Below are 16963 nucleotides of genomic sequence, written 5' to 3' on the forward strand. Positions count from 1 at the left end.
CGATTTTTTAACTATTTTTTAGCACAATGTAATATAATGGAAATGATCTAAAGCTCTGCAATTCAATATGGTGCTGAGAGTTCACTTTTATTTCTTTGGTTCAGACAGACAGCAAATCATCACTTTACTGAAATGCCAACTTTTATGCCGACCTTACCATCACTAATACACACACACACACACACACACACACACACACACACACACACACACACACACACACACACACACACACACACACACACACACACTCTCATGACAGACATGGAGAGAAGGAGGAAAATGTGTGTGTGTGTGTGTGTGTGTGTGTGTGTGTGTGTGTGTGTGTGTGTGTGTGTGTGTGTGTGTGTGCGTTTCTTATTAACGTCTCCTGCATAGCCCGATGTGTGATGGCACTAAATAGCAGTCTTGAGGACGTGTGAGACAGGAAGCAGAGACACTTCATCAGGACACATGCTGTAATGAGACACAAGCTGTAGCCACATACACACACACACACACACACACACACACACACACACACACACACACACACACACATTTTCCTCCTTCTCTCCATTCGCCTCGTGTTATTTATCTATATCATTATTTCTTTCCGTTATCTCTACACAATACATCTCTGTCTCTCCCATTCCCTTTCTATCCATCATTCTCTCCGTCTCTCCTTATTTCCCTTTATCCTTCTTTCTTTATTCAGACGAAAGCAGAGTATTCCTTTCATCTCTTTCTCTTTTATTCTCCTTCTTTATAGCTTACTCTCCTTTTCTTTATCCTTTCTTTTCATCCTTTGATGGCTCTCTTGCTGTCGTTCTTACTTCATCCCTCTCTCCCTCTCTCTCATACACCAGCATCATCAAAACAGATTTGGCTTTTTAATCTCCTTTTCATATTGATCTCTCTCTCTCTCTCTCTCTCTCTCTCTCTCTCTCTCTTATTTTTTCTCTTTTTTCCATCCCTTTCTCTCATTCAATTTTCTGCTGTTTCCATCTCCCGTTCTTTTTATTTCTCCATCTCTTCATATCATTTTGTCTCTTTTTTTTCTTTTGTTTCTCTTCCTATTGTTTCTCTCTTTCTCTTCAATGTTTCTTCTTTATTTTTTTATTTTATTTAATTCTATATATCTCCCCCCCTTTTTTTCCTTTCTCTCTCTCTTTCTCTCTCTCTCTCTCTCTCTCTCTCTCTCTAAGTCTCCCTCTCTTATTCATTCTCTCCTTTTCATCCTTTTTTTTTCATTCTTCTTTCTCTAATTTTCTCTCTCTCTCTCTCTCTCTCTCTCTCTCTCTCTCTCTCTCTCTCTCTTTCTCTCTCTCTCATTCATAAGCTTCATCATTGTCTCTCTTTTCTTTCTCTTGCTCTTCCATTGCTTTTGTTTCTCTCCTTCTCTTTCATGTTTTTTTTTCTTTTTACATTTATCTCTCACCCTCTTTTCCAGTCTCTTCTCGCTCTCTCTCTCTCTCTCTCTCTCTCTCTCTCTCTCTCTCTCTCTCTCTCTCTCTCTCCCCCCCCCTCCCTCTCAGAGTGACTTGTGTAGGAGTCCAATCGCTCAATAAAACCGTCTGCCAGTGAAACAAATTGAGTGCCAACATAGATGGATACTCACACAAGCACAACCTCACACACACACACACACACACACACACACACACACACACACACACACACACACACACACACACACACACACACTTCAGCAAACCCAACCTGTGTTGCATTCACTGGCGCCACTCTGTTTCTGTCCACATACCCAATTTTAGTGAATATGAAATCTAACCCCAACCTCAACACTACACACACTCACACACACACACACACGCGCACACACACACACACACACACACACACACACACACACACACACACACACACACACACACACACACACACACACACGGACACGGACACACACACAAAAGCCTCATCATTTATTCCTCTTGCTGAAGTCAAATGAATAAAATATGAGGATTCGTGCTCTTTTTTTAACTTCTGCTCTCCCAGTAGGTCTCTCGTATCTCTTCTTCTCTATGCTCTCCATCTTTCTCCTCCATCATTCTGCTCTCACTACCTTTTTTCACATCTCTCTATCTACTCCTCTCCTTTCAAATCCATCTTTCTTGTCTCCTCCTATTCTGTTAGCGGTTTTCCTCACCTTTTTTTGCCTTGATCTCTTCATCTTTCCTCTCTTTATTTTCTCTCCTTTTAATAATTACTGCACTTCAGATTTCAGCCAGAATTAAAATTTACACCATTAATGGATTTGTGTTATGTTGTTACCAATGGCAACCAGCAAGTGCTTTGATTTGTTTTCTTTCGTCTACACCAATCATCCATAACGAATAAGACCACAGCTTCCCAATTTCCTGTAACCAATCAGAACACAGTCTCATCACAATCCACTGTAACCAATCAGAACACAGTCCCATCACAATCCACTGTAGCCAATCAGAACACAGTTCCCACCCCATCACTCGAACCAATCAGAACACAGTCCCATCACAATCCACTGTAACCAATCAGAACACAGTCCCATCACAATCCACTGTAACCAATCAGAACACAGTCCCATCACAATCCACTGTAACCAATCAAAACACAGTCCCATCACAATCCACTGTAGCCAATTAGAACACAGTTCCCACCCCATCACTCTAACCAATCCGAGCATTCGTTCTAACCAAAATCCACTGTAACCAATCAAAAGACAGCGCCTGTCCCACTCTACTGTAACCAATCAGAACACAGTTCCTACTCCTCGAAACAATACAATTAGACCAGAACCCCTGTCTTTAAGCCAGTGACATCAAAACACAATAACCAGAGGAACCCAGTTTCAGCCTCAAATGTCAAAACCATTTGCTCACATATAAATGCAGTATAACCAGTTACCCATTTCCAAAGCAATATCAGGACACAATTTCCACCCAAGAACAGGATGAGTCCAGATCGAGTCTTTGATCAAGACTGAGAACCATCACCTCTGTTTGTATGCCAAAAGTGTTCTTTAGTATTTTATAAACTGCAGATGATATAATTAGTAAAATCTCCAGTGAGCCACCTGCAATCCTGCAGAACAACAGATACGGCGCTACAATCAATACTGAAGCAAGTCCAAGTGCACGTCAATAAATCAGAGACAAATCGATACAAAAGAAAAACCCTAGACCAGAGTCCTCCTCCAGCCCGAGAACCCCATTCCAATCCGCAAATATCCCTGGAACAAATCCTGCCGTACACACTTCTGCCTCCAATCACAATCCATTGTTCTAAAAACACACCTCCGTCACTGTAAACATAAACATTTTGTCATTTGGTTAAAACCAAAAGTATCAAACTGAACACTATGAACAGTCACTAAAAAGGACCCTGTACACGTAAGCACATCCTTCATACATACTATAATTATAAAAAAGTGACATGCGTGAGACAGTTTGTAGCCACATGAAGTAGTACACAGTCATATTGTGTATAATTTGGGACTAATCCACTGGGATGCAAAGTGTGGTGTGTAAGTGTGTGTGTGTGTGTGTGTGTGTGTGTGTGTGTGTGTGTGTGTGTGTGTGTGTTGAGACTGCCAGAACCTTAGATGTTTTTTTCTACTCGTTTCTCTGGAATGCTGTTTTGCACAGTGATGCAGCACCTAGTGTTTTTACCAGAGGGTTTGTTCACCCCAGTAACTCTGAGACTAACTGTGTACAGTATACACACACACACACACACACACACACACACACACACACACACACACACACACACACACATCAAACCATCCATCAAGAAACCCGGTCAGTGTGTATTAACGAGGTTTTTTTTCCAATACTCTGCATAACAAGGACACCAAGTGTGTGTGTGTGTGTGTGTGTGTGTGTGTGTGTGTGTGTGTGTGTGTGTGTGTGTGTGTGTGTGTGTGTGTGTGTGTGCGTCTCTGAGTATGTGTGTGTGTGTGTGTGTGTGTGTGTGTGTGTGTGTGTGTGTGTGTGTGTGTGTGATGATTATGAATATTAAACCATATATAAAACCTGCAAGAAAATTTAACAGAACAAATTTTTAGAGGAAGCAACAGGCACTCTTCATAATTAGAGAAAGTTCACAAAATTTTCTAGAAGCTTAAGCTCCGCCCCTTTTTATTACGTCTTCGGCTGTCGTTCTCAAAACAAAAAATGGGAAAGATGGAAATCTAGAACGTTTGGGATTGTTTTGTCTTGAATCGTCGACAATTTGGTCGAGACCCATCACCTGAAGAGACAACAACGTCTGGAACTTACGCTGATTTTCGTAGCATCCTTTGGAATCTCCTCTTGAGGTGCCACCTACAGGAGGAAATATAAAACATGCACAGCGTGAAATATTCAGTACTACAGCCTACATTTGCATTTGATGTCCTTTCACGCTCGGTTCAAAGAGGAAAGAAAAAGGTCACATCAAAGGTCTATTTAATGACATTTTGTCCAATGAATGTTGAATTTCCACAAGTCAAAAAAAAAATTCTGGCCAAAAGTATTGGGACACCCGACTTTCCAAGCTGTTATTGGAAATCATGGAATTTTCCTTTCGCTTGAACTTGAGACCCAAACCTGTTCCAGCATGACAATGGGCACAAAGCTCCAGCTTCATGAAGATCTGCTTTACAAGGTTGGAGTGGAAGATCTCCCGCTATAGAGCTTATTGAACACTTTGGAGGAACGCTGACTGCACCCCAGGCTTCGTTACCTCACCAACATCAGTACCTGACATTACTAACACTTTTGTGGATCAATAAATCTCCAGAAAATCTAGTGAAACATCTTCCCAGAAGAGTGGAGCTTATTATAAACAGCAAATGGAGACTAAATATGGAACCAAATATATATTTCTATATATTTTGTATGTGTGGAAGCGAGGTGGCCATGGAGAGCCTGTATCCATCTGCCCCCTCCTCAGTGGCCCGAGATGAATAATGCATGTCGGTGCGGAGGTTAGCGCGAGTTTCTTTACCTCCAATTAGAAAGCCTTCTCAGATCCGCAGCACGGATCCACAAAAACTTTCCCTCTCTGTCGCTGAACCTTTCACCTCCTACAAAATTATTCCTTAGCACCACTCAATCTTTCATCCTTTCCTCTCGGGTGCCTGCCTGCTCCCTCTTTCCTGCACCTCACACACACTCACACACACATACACATCCTCCTCATTGTCCCTCCTCCCTCTCTAGGTGCCTGGGGAACCTGAAGCTATTTCTACCTCAGTGATTAATGTGGAGATATTGTTTCCTGCACACACCACTCCTCCTCAACGCATCCCATCCTAACTCCCCCTCCCTCTCTCTCTCTCTCTCTCTCTCTCTCTCTCTCTCTCTCTCTCTCTCTCTCTCTCTCGCCTTTATTGGGGATCTACTGTCTGGTTTATGTCCTACCTGATTGATCCGAATCTAAAAGATGTCAAGACGGATTAGTTTTTAGAACCCCCAATAATTTCCATTGTGTTTACTAGATGTTTTTTTTCTAGGATTCATGTTCAATATTTGTACTGAATTATTTCCTTGATAATAAAAGCATAGTTTTTTTTTTTATTAAACAATAAGTAAACGATCACGTCGTAGTTACAGTGAAAAATGGTTTAATTCCGTTCCCATCCCTAGAATTTTGGTTTGGTTACATATGCAAATGTATGCAGAGTTAATTAGACGAAGCCTGGACTGCATACTAAACAAACGCTTGTCACTTATTTCTCTTTTTTTCTCCTCTGGTGGATAAGTTCAGAGCAGTAAGAAAAACTTATAAAAATAAATAAAAAGCCAAATTATTGAGTAAAGGAATGCACTCATAATGAGCAAAACCTCAAGAAAGTTCATGAGTGAAGGGGAATAGAAACACGGAAGGAAATGAACGTAATTAATATGCGAATAAACATGGATGACGCAAGTAAACTGCTCAGCTCTGAGCTCACGTCAGATTTATTTCCCCTCACCTGAAGATTCCATGTCAAATTACAAATTATAATACACACATAAGAACCAAATCTTCACAGATCTTTGGAGTTTATTATCATTTCTTGCAAAATTAAAAAAGCAAAATTAAAAAAGTAAGTAAGCAAAATTTATTTACACTCCCGCTGTTTGAAACATTGCAGCAATGACTAAAAATGCGTTTTCAAAAGCCTCTGTTTTCACAGGTCCACACTGCGACATAAAAATCGTGTTTTTAAAAGCATTGACTTTGGAGGACCTTTGCGAAAAACAGCGTTTTTCGTTGACTAAAAACACGTCTTAGTGTAGACCGAAGGCCAAAACTGAGAGAAAAATATAAAAAAACAAACAAAATTTCAAACAAAAACATATTGTGTAGACATGGCCTTACTGTGTTGCTGATCAGAAAGGGTGGGAGAACTTCATATGATTGAGAGGAAGCACTTGTTGCTCTTGTATGATAAGCGAAAGTTGGGGTTGAGTGGTTGGAAATTGGCAGCCGAACAAAATTAAGAAGAAAAATTGAGACAAATTGAAGAAAGACCTGGGGTGCCAATACTTTTGTTGCGAACAGACAACTTGTTCGAATGTTCTCAGGGCCTGAAATCTTGATTAAATGTATGCCACACATTCAGAATATCGCACTTCTATACTCAGTTCCACTGATGAGGAACCACATGATACGTCTAAAGAGCTGAACTGTTTCAGGACACATTAGCATTAGCACCATTCACCTGGTTGGTGGTCCATGTGTCTTGGTCGGTCCACTCTTTGTGGTTCCTGATGTACCACCACTGGATCTCCAGAGAATAAGAAGCTAAGCCTGATCCCCGGAACGAGCAGGCCATCTCCACATCCTGCCCGCTGTGCGCCGTCATGTCATGAGGGACCTCTGTGAAGAGAGCTGGCGAGAGAAACAGGCAGACAGCAAGGATTTCAAAGGGCTGTGATTTGAAAGGAGAGAACAGAACGATTCTATTGAGGGCCACTTAAGCACTTCGAGAGAAGCTTTTCAGGGTTAAATCCGGTTATTTCGGCATTATGTGCATTTTAAAAGCATCGGCCTGCGATAAAGGGAGTAAAAAGAGAGAAAGTGAAGGAAAATTAAAGTATGAATGGGTTATAAATGATGTTAGTGCCTGCAGTCAATTTTATGGTTGTGATGTCACTACTCGGAAAACATTTCCAGCTTCCAGTCACACCGTAGAAGCAGGAAAATGTCGGTAAGGTAACGATCTGTTCCCAGGCTTCAAACAGATCCAGCCTGAGTAGCCAAAGTGTATTTTTATTAACGCTCCTGAGACTTTCACTCCGAGCTCTACAGCGAACTCAGCACATTTCTGAACAGACTCAATTCCCCCACGTCATGTTGGGCAAAAATAGGTTGTTTCCCTTTTGGTGCTGTATCTAATACTGTCCTGCCTAAACCACATACACTCCACAGACTCTCAGCTTCCCAATCAGCTGGGAAACGTGAAGACAAATAAACACTTTCTTCTTCTCCTTTGGATCAATCCCCCCCCCCCCCCTTCCCAATCAGCTGGGAAACGTGAAGACAAATAAACACTTTCTTCTTCTCCTTTGGATCAATCCCCCCCCCCCCCCCCAATACTAATCTGGACATTTTAGAGAAACAGGCACATGAAAGGGGCAGTTGGTATTGAAGTGTGGAAATAAGCAGCACCCAAGACTCCTTATCGGACCGCACACACTCCTGGCAGCCAGCAGGCAGCCCTGTGCACTTCAAAGCGAACGATTCAGCTCTGTGTGGATCACTCACACCTCACTTTCAGACCCTCAACATGAGACGCCGCTGTCGTCTGAGAGCGCTGTGTAATGTCTAATGCTGGTGTATAATGCCACTGTCTAATGCCGATATATAATGGCAGTACATAATGCCTCTGTCTAATGCCAGTATATAAAGAAAATATGTAATGCCACTGTCCAATGCAATTGTTTAATGCCAAAATATGATGGCAGAATATAATGCCATTGTTTAATGCCACTATCTAATGGCAACATATAAAGGCAGTATATAATGCCACTGTCTAATGGCAATATATAAAGGTAGTATTTAATGAAATATAATGTTAGTATATAATGTCGATATAATAATAAAATACAATATTTTTTTTGGGGGGTGGGGGGCGGGGGGGTGCACTTTGAAAGAGAAGTAATTCAAGATCCTCTACACCAAAGTCTCCAGTCTGATTAGTTTTACATTGGGTTCAGTCTAACAGCATCTCTGACTGAGGTGCAGCTGCAAATCACAGCTTTGCTGCAAAGCGCTCATTCTGATACACGAGCGTTTCTATGGAAACAGCTTACAGAGAGTCGTGCGTCGTGGACAGTTCACATAAACAGCTTACCAACATGTGTAATTGCTGATGAAAGGTTTCTGTAAGGAGATATTTCATGTTTCAGTGGAGAACCTGTCCAAGGGTTTCCATCATCTTAAGGACAGAGAGAAAAAAAAAGGAAACGACTTGGGAAGAAACAAGCTGTAGCACAACCGAGAACTTGTTTCATAACATTCAATTTCAAAACATTAAAGGCCCCAGAATCCACCATCATGGGATAAGGTAAACATGCAGCTACCTAGCTTTAGCTTCATAAAACCATAAAATGCTTGCTATGTCAAATCTGATAGCTAGAGGAAAGGAGCTATCCTTTTAGGAGGACTTTTAAAGGATAGGAAAGGAAAAATGAGTTCTTCACTACCAAGTCCACTAAAATAGCTAACGCTAATTTCAAATTTCTATTGAACATGAGATAAAGCAAAAAAGACAAAGTGTGAAATCTGCACAAGTACGTGACTAAACTCTTCAGCAAATTCAGACAGGCTAATCCGGGATTTGCTAGCATGTCTTGTCAAACGAGCCCCAAGAATAATTAAGATATTAATCTCCCTGATCCAACCCATATGGCTATTAACTCTGACCCAATCCTCTTAACTGCTCCCTACAGAACTGCTTTTTATTTCCCCCAGAAACCCATTCGAAGGAGCGGAAGACTGGCTCCGGGCCCTCGGGGTGTTCCGGGTCGTTCCGGCTGCTCCCTGAGAGACTTTTAAATATTCACATGTCCACTTCAGCGCTTCAGTGCTAAACCATGCCATGTCTCAGAACATCTCCTGGATCATCTGGAGCTCAGAGTCAGGCATGTCACATAGTACATTATTGGAAGCCCCGCCTCCTTTCCATTCCCATATACAATAATCCCCTGCTTTATTGCAGTTCAAATAATAGTGGCAGGAAATGAGCCAGATAATTAATAAAAAAAAATGAAAATATATATAAATAGGGTTTCCCTCTTGTGGCCTGGAGGGGAATTGAGCCAAATATTTACGTCGTTGTCCCAGTTTGCAGTTTACACATTCTCATTCCACTTCTTTTAAGGGATGAGTACAGGAACAGAGGTGATCAAGCTTTTGCTGTGGTTAAAAAGCTGTGGAAGCTGTGCTCAGCCTCAAATTTGGCAACTTTGAAAAAACTTTGTCTTTTTTTAACGTAAAATTTTTTGAAAGATTGAGTTGTGTATGCAGTTGTGTTTCTTGGCTGATACTTGGTTGCAAATGCGCTACGGTTTAAAGCACTTTGTTAACGGCACATTATTAAAGGTGCCATATGAATAAACGTGTGATTTGATTTGTAGAGTGAGCACAACTCCAATGCACTACATAGAGATCCGTGAACGACTGAGAGATTTGGGACACAGATCTATTTTTTTATTCATCACTGTATCTGGAGTGTATCTGGAATAAACAAATGTCAACAATTGAAACAATGTGTTTTGGTCACAAGGTTTATTTTAAATGAACAAACTCTTTGATTGGATTCAGCATGTTGCTGCGATGGTACGTTACACTCGAGTCTGAAGTAGAAAAAAGCTATCGACCGGCTCGGATTCACATTAGCATCATCGCCGGAAGGCTGTCATATCTCCACCTCAATCGTCTTTAAAAAATATTCAGAAACACTCGGAGCGATTACTAGAAACTCAGTCTTGCTGATACCGTGTGACAGAATACAAAAGCTCTGTGGCAGCTGGCCATTTCAGAAAGGCCACATGTCACGCTGAGTTTAAACAAGCCTCAGTCTGCAGGGCCGCTGGGAGAACTGCAGGGACATCCATTACAAATAAAGGAGCCAGTTATCTACAAAAAAAACAGTAGTTCACGTTTGGGAGTAACCAAACCGCAATTTGCGTACGCCGACTGATCTGTGAAAGGGAGCGAGCTTCCTGTGCTCACAACTGGAAAATAACAGCAGATCAAATCATTTCAATTCTTCAGTCCCATTATTGGCCTCCGATTGCTGTACAGCTTTGTGTGTTGTTAAAGTCGACGCTCTCCGAATCCATCAAGCGCTCAGTCCCGTGTCCCCACGACCCTGATGCTAATAGATTTTCAAAAAAGGGAAAAAAGAGGAAGCTGTAAAGAGGAGAATAATACACAGCCATGACTTCAGTGAGGGGCGGAGCCAAATTGAGTGGATCCCTTTAAAAAAGAAAAGACATAGGAGAGAACGATGGAGAGAGAAAAAAAAATAAAAACCTCAAGCTACCTAGAGCTAGCATCCTTCCTGTTTAATTACTCATCATTAACTCCACTCTGGCCACGCCCCTTTTTTTAATTTACAGCACATCCGCGTGTACCTCGTATCCCATAATTCCCTCTCAGGACAATTTTTCTCAGGTCCAAGTTCAGCAAGTGAAATCAAATCAAAATGGCCGCTCACAGCATCAACAGTAAAGACATCAGGATTGTCTGACTTTCTAGAACTTTCAGATGATGGTAAATGAACATCCCACAGCCTACAGTAAACAACAATATTTGTCTTTAGGTGTTTTTAGACCCTTTACATCCACAATAAAGACAAACACATAGTAATTTAACTGAACAAGCTTTTACTGTGGACGTTTGAGGTTTGGAAGCCTGGAGACATGTTTCATTAATGTCCACAGCCGAGTCGTTTAATCTCATTCCTCTTTGTGTAGGTCACATACATCATCATGGACTAAATGGCAGAGTAAAAAGACCACTTTTGGGTGTGATAAAATGGAGAAAACCTGGGTTTGATTCTCAGCTTCAGATCGCACCTGTGGTTTCCAGGAGGACATTAATAACTCCGGCTCCGGCTTCATGAGTCTTCCTGTAATCAGCTGTAATTTCTGGTGTCACACACCGCATCATATCCTCTTATTTCCTCTTAATTGGAATCTCAAAAAAGGGCACAGCACCTGCACAGAAAAAGGTTTCCTTCTGCTCCACCATGCCTCATTAACTCCATAACGAGGTTACTCGTTAGCTGATCAGGTCAATCAGGTGTGCTGAAGGAGGGAGGAACAGACGCCAGTCCGGAGTCGGCTGGTTTAGACGTCCACCGCTGACAGAGACGTGAGACTCAGAAGGAGGCTTGATGAAAAGCAGGAAGCGGCCCGCTTTCCTATCAAAGCCTGCATGCTTGAAGCATCTTCTCTTCGACAACGAGCAGCAGAAAGAGTCGGAGACTGTAATTATTGTGCCGCTATCGTAATTGGAGGCTTCAAAGGACCGTGTAAGTGATATGAGAAAAGCTACAGAGACATCATTATTTCCCAGAGATATGATCAGACAAGTGGCTTCTTTTTTCAGTGGAAAGCACAATCGGTCGATCAAAACAGGGAGCAGGGTATCATAATGGCCGGGGTAAAGAGAGAGAGAAAGAGAGAGAAAGAGAGAGAGAGAGAGAGAGAAAGAGAGAGAAAGAGAGAGAGAGAGAGAGAGAGAGAGAGAGAGAGAGAGAGAGAGAGATCTCATCCAATCTCTTTTATTCCAGAATTAGTGATTTATTAAGATGAAAACATAGTGATACTGAGGCTCAAGCCTCACCCAGTACAAGTGAGAGAGAGAGAAAGAGAGAGAATGCGAAAGAGAAAGGGGGAGAGAGAGAAAGCAAGAGTGTGTGTGTGAGAGAGAGAGAGAGAGAGAGAGAGAGAGAGAGAGAGAGAGAGAGCATGAGAGAGAGAAAGGGGGAGAGAGAGAAAGCAAGAGAGTGTGTGTGTGAGAGAGAGAGAGAGAGAGAGAGAGAGAGAGAGAGAGAGAGCAAGAGAGTGAATGCAAAAGAGAAAGTTAGAGAGAGAATACGAAAGAAAAAGGGGGAGAGAGAGAATCTGAAGGAGAAAGACAGAGTGCAAGAGAGAAAGAATGAAGGCACAAAAGGGAGCAAACTGAAAAGTGAGAGCGACAAACAACAAAAACAAGAGAGAAAAAGTGTGAGAGAATTAGAATAATAATAAAATTAGAGAATAATAATTTATTTTATTTGGTGCCTTTAAAATTACATTTAAAACAATAATATTAATATTAATAATAATAATAATATTAATAATAATAATAATAATAATAATAATAATAATAATAACATACGTAAATGTAATAACATTAAAGATACATTTTTATTTGCTTTCATTTTGTCCTTTATTTTTCTTTCTTTTTTGTTTTTCTTTATCTTATTTCTTTCTTTCCTTCCTTTTGAACTTGCTTTTGCAATACACATGTACACTTATTTGTCTTGGCAATAAATCATGTAAAATCTGAGAGAGAGAGAGAGAGAGAGAGAGAGAGAGAGAGAGAGAGAGAGAGAGAGAGAGAGAGAGAGTGTGTGTGTGTGTGTATATATATATATATATATTAGGGATGGGGGAATTAACGCGTTAATCTTTGCGATTAATTTTAGATGTTTAAAGCGTTAAAAAAAAATAACGCAATTGACGCAGCACTTGTTTTTTTTTTTTTGCTCGTTTCCATGACTTCCTATTGCTTATTGTGAATGTGCCGAACAGTCACCCTGTCATGATGGAGATGAACAAAGATGGAGTTTTAGGAGGAATGTTTACATTTAAAAAGTTGCCTGATGGCCTGTTTAATAAAACAAAGATGGTGTGTACGATTTGCAAAGCTGAATTCAAATATTATAGAAGCAATTCGTCTTTGATCTACCATTTAAAAGCAAAGCACCCAGGTGCTAGCAACATAACTAGCGAGGCTACAGGAGCGCCTCGCCAATCCACGTTACTAGAGTGCTACAGTAATCGTGGCAGGCCATTGACCAAACCTGTAACTGATAAATTAACCGATGCTTTAGCTAAATGGATAGCTAGAAACTGCCACCCAGTTAGCACTGTGGAAGACGAGGGACTGAGAGAAATCATGCAAATTGCATCGGGAGACACGTCTTACAATCTACCCTCGAGAAGAACGATTATGTCGAGAATACACAGTTTGTATGACAGCGAGAGGGCGCGAAGGATGGACATATTAGAGAAAGCAAAATATGTCGCTCTCACAGGAGATCACTGGACATCGGTGAGCAATGACAACTACTTGGGTGTCACAGCGCACTTCATAGATGAAGAGTGGCGATTGCGTTCGTTTGCCCTTACTGTGAGTCAGACCACAGAGTGGTTGCTGCACACATTTTATTTGATGGGAACAGCTACTCTGTGGTTCTGTGGAGAGTCTGTTTACAGTTCAAATGTCATTAAAATGTTATGTCATTAAAAACTTTGTGTTGTTTAATTTAATTAGGTGATTCTACATGTAAATATTGATGATAACAAGCTTAGGGGAAAACACAATTAATTGCAATTAATTACAGAAAATGTGCAATTAATTAGTTAATTTTTTTTAATCGATTCCCAGCCCTAATAAATATATAAAATTTCTCTTTTTCTAAAAAACACTTCTTTATTCTTTATTGTTAATTTTATTTTAAAACTCTGTATAGTTTTTTACTGTACAGACTCTTATTTCTGTTTTGTGTCTGTATGTTCAACGCTTTGGCAATACGAATGTTCATATTTGTCATGACAATAAAACAACCTTTGAATCTTGAACCTTGAATCATGAGTGTTGAGAGAAGATCAGTGCACTTCCTCTCGGCTCCTAAACGCAGTGTGTGTGTGTGTGTGTGTGTGTGTGTGTGTGTGTGTGTGTGTGTGTGTGTGTGTGTGTGTGTGTGTGTGTGTGTGTGTGTGTGTGTGAACTCCATCAAAGCAAAGGATCATCCTGGAAAGAGCAAATGTCTGAGACGTGACCTTCAGATTGAACTCAATCCAGCGTTCAGAGTAAAAGGCCGGGAGAAAAAGAAAGAGCACAAGAAATAGATAGATAGTTAGATAGTTAGATAGATAGAGAGACAGAGAGAGAGAGAGCGAGAGAGAGAGAGAGAGAGAGAGAGAGAGAGAGAGAGAGAGAGAGAGAGAGAGAGAAAATTAACCCATTGACAACTCAAACAAAAAGAAAGCAGAAGTAGACCGATTATTTCCAGATGTCAACACCGTCATCTCTCTCCTTCTCTTTCTCTCTCTCTCTCTTTCTCTGTGTCTCTTTCTCTCTCACTCGACAGGCAGAATGCATTATTTAGAAAGTCAGATCAAGGATCAGAAGCGTCCCATGTCCAATCCTTCCACATATTTGAGTAAATGTGTTCATTAAGATGTTACCGATTCACTAAAGCCCTGTGTTCGCTTTAACAAGCAACGGAAAGCAGAAATGGGATGTGCGTCCACATCATGTTTTCAAGATTTTTCAAGATTTTTTTTCCCCTGCAATTGTCAAATCCAAGCAATGGTTTTTCAGACCAAACCGATGCCGAGGTTAAAGTCCATTTTTTCTTTAGCTCTCGGTACATTCCAGTAATTGGCATTCATGGAGAACATGAAGAACCAAATGAAGGGCTGAGGATCTGCTGACTCATCAAAGTTGACTCGGCTGATTTATAGACACGTGGTTTGTTCAGATCTTTTTACAAGAAGAGAAAAAGGGAGGACTTGAAAAATGAGTGTAGCACAAACCCGTGTTCCTCTTCGCTAGAACTGAAAGATTAAAAATGACTTTTTTAAGTGATTGTAGCATTGAAACCTGCACTGCATTGACTAACATTTGTGGACACCTGAGCATAAGATTCCTTGGTGCTTCTTTTCCCCCATGTAATAAACTCCACTCTTCTGAGAAGATGTTCCACTACATTTTGTGAAGATATGTGAAACTTCATGTAGGCATTTTACTAACACCAGGGTGTAAAGTCAGGTTCTGATGGAGGTGAGGTGAGGAAGCCTGGGGTCTCCTGCTCACTCACAGTATTATTGTAATATATATTTTCACATTTTTACTTCCAGAATACGTTTATTGTATATTTATATTAGATTTATTTATATACAATAAACGTATTCTGGAAGTATTCATTCATTCATTCATTCATTTTCTCCCGCTTATCCGTAATTCGGGTCGCGGGGGCAGCAGTCTAAGCAGTCCCGCCTCCGACTGCTGCCCAATCCTCATAGCACCGTTCCTTACTGTCCCTCCTGCAGGTGGTGAGCCCACGGGAAGGCGGCCCCACGTCACTCCGGCGTCACGGACCTTGATATTTCCCTCGTAAGGGACCCCCGGAGCATAGAGGGTTAAGGGCCTTGCTCAAGGGCCCAAGAGTGGCAGCCTGGCGATACCGGGGCTTGAACCCCAGACCTTCCGATCGGCAACCCAGCGCCTTAACCGCTGGAGCCACCACTCCCCCATTCTGGAAGTAAAAATGTGAAAATATATATTACAATAATACTGTGAGATTAGACTTTGAATTAGATTTAGATCTGATTCAACTTTATTGTCATTGTCATTTACTCTGCACAATGACAATAAAGTTGAATCAGATCTAAATCTAATCCAAAGACATTGTATTCAATTGTGTGCCTCCATTGTGGTAACAGTTTGAGGAAGAACCACATCTAGCTGGAAACATCAGGGGTTTTAATACTTGGTGGTATCTCCGTGGGTAAGGCAGTGGAATTGGAAGGTCACAAGTTCAAATTCCCGGCACCACCAAGCTGCCGCTGCTGGGCCCTTGAGCAAGGCCCTTAACCCTCACCTGTTTGGTTGTAAGTCACTCTGGAAAAAGACGTATATACATGTAAATGTGCTTTTACTCCATATGGTGTTATTGCTCTCAACAAAAAGATATCTTTGTTACGTTTTAATCCACGTGTAAAAAAATAAATAAATCAATAGCAACAGGCTGAAGCTCTTCTCGAGGCAACGAGACCTGAGCTCACGGTGAGAATATTACACATTCAAGTCTGTGAATAAAAGAGCTAATTAGTATGTAAAAGGATCCAAAATCTAATCCTGAAACATTTACAATCGAAAGCTCGGAGGGAACGAGATTAGAGTAAAGCGTCTGCGAATCGACAGATGCCTCTGCCTCCTGATTAACTCCGCCAGGGGAATAAATTTAACACGCCTTTATCTGTGATTATTATTTTTGGCCTCTCGGTCTCGGTGAGCGCCGAAGTCTGTCGAGCAGTGAGCGCCGTCGAGCGTGACAGGAAGGGCAGCGCTTTGGAAATCTTTTTTTTCCGCAAACATCTCCAACCTCTCCTCTCCTGCTGCCATGAATACTTAATATAACTCACGAGCCGAGTGTCACTGTTGCCCCTGGAAACAGGAGGTGGGCCGTGGTACAGGATCCCATTTCGAGAGTTGCAGATGGGAACACGAGGCGAGAGAGCGAGCGTGGACGCACATCTACGAGTTTCCTGATGGACCGAGAAGGCAGGACCACGGGAATAATGTTGAGATGAACTCTGTACACACTCATACAGGTTCCTACCCGGTGAATTTCAGGAGTAGCGTTTGAGCGTGTGGTCATCCAGCCTGCAGTCTAGAGGGGACGATATACAGGGTGTGTTTTTTCAAGGTGTTTCCTCAGAAACCAATCAGAAGACCTGAAACTACCTCAACTACTTCATGTCCAGTCTTTCTGAATAAAACAATTATCCACCCAATAATACCACGTTCAACGTACAACATATCGCCAAATGTTTGTGCACCCCTAAGTGACACACTTATATGGAACATCTGGGGGATTTGTTGAATCTCCACTCTACTGAGAACAAGATTTTGGGATGTTGCTGAGCATCCAAGACCAAGTACAAAAGCATCATTTGAGAACGTTCCAGCTTTTTATCCCAGTGGTGTTCAGTGTGGTTTG

The 16963-nt window shown here is 41.4% G+C and overlaps 1 protein-coding gene across 2 annotated transcripts in view; it reads right to left on the reverse strand.

The window, feature by feature from the left end:
* The window catches only part of vstm2la (V-set and transmembrane domain containing 2 like a), a 34451-nt gene that overhangs the window by 1502 nt on the left and 15986 nt on the right, over nt 1-16963 (reverse strand). Inside the window, exons 1-3 of one of the 2 annotated variants that reach the window (XM_083521427.1) lie at nt 11037-11569; nt 6671-6840; nt 4260-4304 (exon numbers count right to left, since the gene is read on the reverse strand). In XM_083521427.1, coding sequence (XP_083377553.1) covers nt 4260-4304; nt 6671-6840; nt 11037-11130 — 309 coding nt within the window. In that variant the 5' untranslated portion in view covers nt 11131-11569. Of the gene's footprint in view, nt 1-4259; nt 4305-6670; nt 6841-11036; nt 11570-16963 lie in introns of those variants that run through there. The other variant, XM_083521426.1, reaches the window with a different exon arrangement.

The sequence above is a fragment of the Silurus aristotelis genome, assembly GCF_946808225.1.
Source record: "Silurus aristotelis genome assembly, chromosome: 19".
Classification (NCBI taxonomy): domain Eukaryota; kingdom Metazoa; phylum Chordata; class Actinopteri; order Siluriformes; family Siluridae; genus Silurus; species Silurus aristotelis.